At 44.6% G+C, this 2,975-nt stretch overlaps 1 protein-coding gene across 1 annotated transcript; it reads left to right on the forward strand.

Moving 5' to 3' along the window:
* The first annotated feature begins 1,475 nt into the window (after positions 1-1,475).
* On the forward strand, positions 1,476-2,444 carry LOC129774557 (uncharacterized). The gene is made up of 2 exons (XM_055778317.1): positions 1,476-1,770; positions 1,813-2,444. Exons 1-2 carry the CDS (start codon positions 1,476-1,478, stop codon positions 2,442-2,444), a joined length of 927 nt encoding a protein of 308 aa, XP_055634292.1.
* The last annotated feature ends 531 nt before the right edge of the window (positions 2,445-2,975 follow it).

Below are 2,975 nucleotides of genomic sequence, written 5' to 3' on the forward strand. Positions count from 1 at the left end.
CGGTATCCGCACGATATCAAGAAGATTAACAGAGATAAACCCCGTTTCCCGAACTTCTAACGAAATTGGAAAAATTCGTTAATGCTGCCACCCACATTACCCGTGTATAACTGCCCATTATCGAGTTATCTCAACCTATTATTTCCCGTTAGTTGCTGATAGAATTAATCATACAAGGCCTCTTTGGAAGAGGTACAAGGTGAGTAACGTTCCAATAAGATCTACTCAATTTTTCGGTACTGCTGGGTCTTTTTCTACCATTTTAGCTGCCCATTTGTGTTCGGATCTAACGTCAAGATGTCAAATCAGAACGAGAAAAGAATGAAAGCTAAGGAGCTGAAGCGAAAAAACATTCTTGACTCGATTACACGTTTGGAGACATTCTTGCGGAATTTTGATCCTGATGAACATGGCCACGAAATTCCACTACGACTGGAGCGTATTGAGAAGTTGATGGAGTCTTTCGAAACAGTACAATCAGAGTACGAAGAGTTCGATGTCGATGAAAACTTTGCACTGGAAAATGCCGAAATAAGAGCCAAGGTCGAAGAAAAATATTTTCAAGTGAAAGCTAGTTTGCTAGTGAAGCACTCCACCCAACACCTCTACTACCTCTACTCAGGCTATCCCCGCGCAACTACCATTTCCCAACCCACTGTCGAACGTAAAACTGCCGACGATCACGCTGCCTGAGTTCGATGGTGATTTTAATGGATGGCTGACCTTCCACGACACCTTCCTTTCCATGATTCACTCGTCAACGGAGATATCAAGTGTGCAGAAATTTCACTATCTTCGCGCTGCTCTAAAGGGAGAAGCAGCGAATCTCATTCATTCTATCACCATCACCGCTGCGAACTACTCTGTTGCGTGGGACACGCTTATCAAGCGTTATTCCAATAAGAGTCTACTACGAAAAAAGCACATACGAGCGCTCCTGAAGTACCCAAAGATCCCAAATGATTCTGTGGAGGCGCTCCACCGCATTCTTGATGATTTTCAACGGCACACCAAGGTACTGCAGCAGTTAGGAGAACCTGTCGAACAATTTAGTTCCATTCTGATAGAGCTGCTGGTAGACAAATTAGATGACGCCTCCCACAGCGCATGGGAGGAATCAATCGCATCATATGAAAATCCGACCTACGAAAAAATGGTTGAGTTCCTGCAGAAAAGGACTCGAGTACTGGAGACGATTATGGTCAACCGCCCAAGCCCATCCCAATCCAAAACCGGAAACCACAATTCTGGAATCCAAAAGCAGAATGCCTCTCGTGTCAGCTCCAACGCTATGGCTGAAAGTGTTAACAAGGAATATCCGTTATGTCCCGCCTGTGAAAAACAGAGGCATTCAAGATCGTTTGAGGGTCGTAAACGACAAAAATCTATGTAGCAATTGCTTCCGTAGCGACCATTTTGCTCGTACTTGTCGCTCAAAGTTTGTGTGCAAGCAATGCACCAAGCGACACCACACAATGATACACCCCGGTTACATCGAAGTTCAATTGCATCCAGAACCTAAATCAGAGACAACCCCGAAAACAGAGAACGAGCCCCTACCTGGTCCCTCCCACGTGGTATCTGCTATTGCCACCACCGAGACTCTGGCTGCCGACAATAATGCTCACGTAGCAGTATCCAGCGCAGCTGTAGAAGAAAACAAAATGAGTGTACTTCTTTCTACCGTGGTTCTAATAATCGTAGATGCATATGGACAAGAGCACTTGGCTCGAGCCCTGTTGGACACAGGGTCGCAGCCGAACGCAATCAGTGAACGGTTGTGACATCAATTGCATCTTACCCGCACAACAGTCAACGTCCCCATAACGGGTGTAGACGGCACCCTCACCAACGCTAAATATCAGGTGACAACTGAGCTCCGATCCAGAGTGAATGATTTCAAGCAGCGAATGAATTTTCTCGTCCTGCGAAAAGTTACCAGCGATACCCCAGCAGTTTCATATTCTACTACCCATTGGAAAATTCCGGAATCAGTTTTGTTAGCCGATCCTGAGTTTAACATTTCTCGAAGAATCGACCTCATAATTGGCGCAGGTCATTTCTACACTCTTTTGCTAGATGGACGAATCCGCTTGGCCCAGAATCTTCCCATGCTGGTCGAAACGGTCTTTGGATGGATCGTCACTGGTCAAATGAAGCACGATGAATCAAGAGAAGCAGTAACTTGTCATGTAGCTTTAGCTCCGTCGATCGAAGATCAACTACAACGTTTGTGGAAACTTGAGGATGTGACCGGAACGAATAATTCGGCAGATGAGCAGCACCCTCCTCAACGATTCGATTCGTCAGAACAAAATCAAGGAAGACACCCAGATCTCAAATTGCAGTACCCTAATATTATCGAAGAATACACCGTCGCGAAGAAGGACAGTTCATCGACTAAAGATCGAATCATATTTGAAGGCTCACTGAAGATTGCTTAGGACGAATTGCTCACCATTGTTCTGTGTTTCCGACACATCTCAATTGTGCTTACGGGTAATATTGGAAAAATATCCCGCTTTGTTTTGTTTAGCCCCGACGATCACCTGCCCCAAAGAAAATTCTGGAAATACAGAAGCACGCACGATTTTATCTCGTCCTTACAAATTATGCACGAAGTACTACTAGATGAAGACATGCACTGTGCCAAAGCCATCCTCCTGTGCTTAGGTTGGGGTGATGAAATCACTCCAAATCTTCATCGTAAGTGGAAACCATTTTGCCAAAAACCCACATCTCTTCCAAAATTATGGAATAATCAAAATACTTTCATCTCGTATTACCGTAACACATTAAAAAAATCATATGAAGCATGCATTTATATACGTTTGGAAGGTGATAATAGCAACGTCAAAGTATCCAAGTCGGAGATAGCCCCGTTGGAGTCAATCAGCTTTCCAAGATTCGAGCTGAGTGCCACTCTCGTAGCATCCCTTGAGCCCAAGAAAATATGGCCAATTCAAAATCTCCCT

Source organism: Toxorhynchites rutilus, chromosome 3 (genome assembly GCF_029784135.1).
Source record: "Toxorhynchites rutilus septentrionalis strain SRP chromosome 3, ASM2978413v1, whole genome shotgun sequence".
Lineage (NCBI taxonomy): Eukaryota > Metazoa > Arthropoda > Insecta > Diptera > Culicidae > Toxorhynchites > Toxorhynchites rutilus.

Coding starts and splice junctions, on each gene's coding strand:
- LOC129774557 (XM_055778317.1), top strand. CDS start 1,476: ATGATACACCCCGGTTACATCGAAGTTCAATTGCATCCAGAACCTAAA. Junction 1,771..1,812: donor GTCGCAGCCGAACGCAATCA/GTGAACGGTTGT, acceptor CCCGCACAACAG/TCAACGTCCCCATAACGGGT.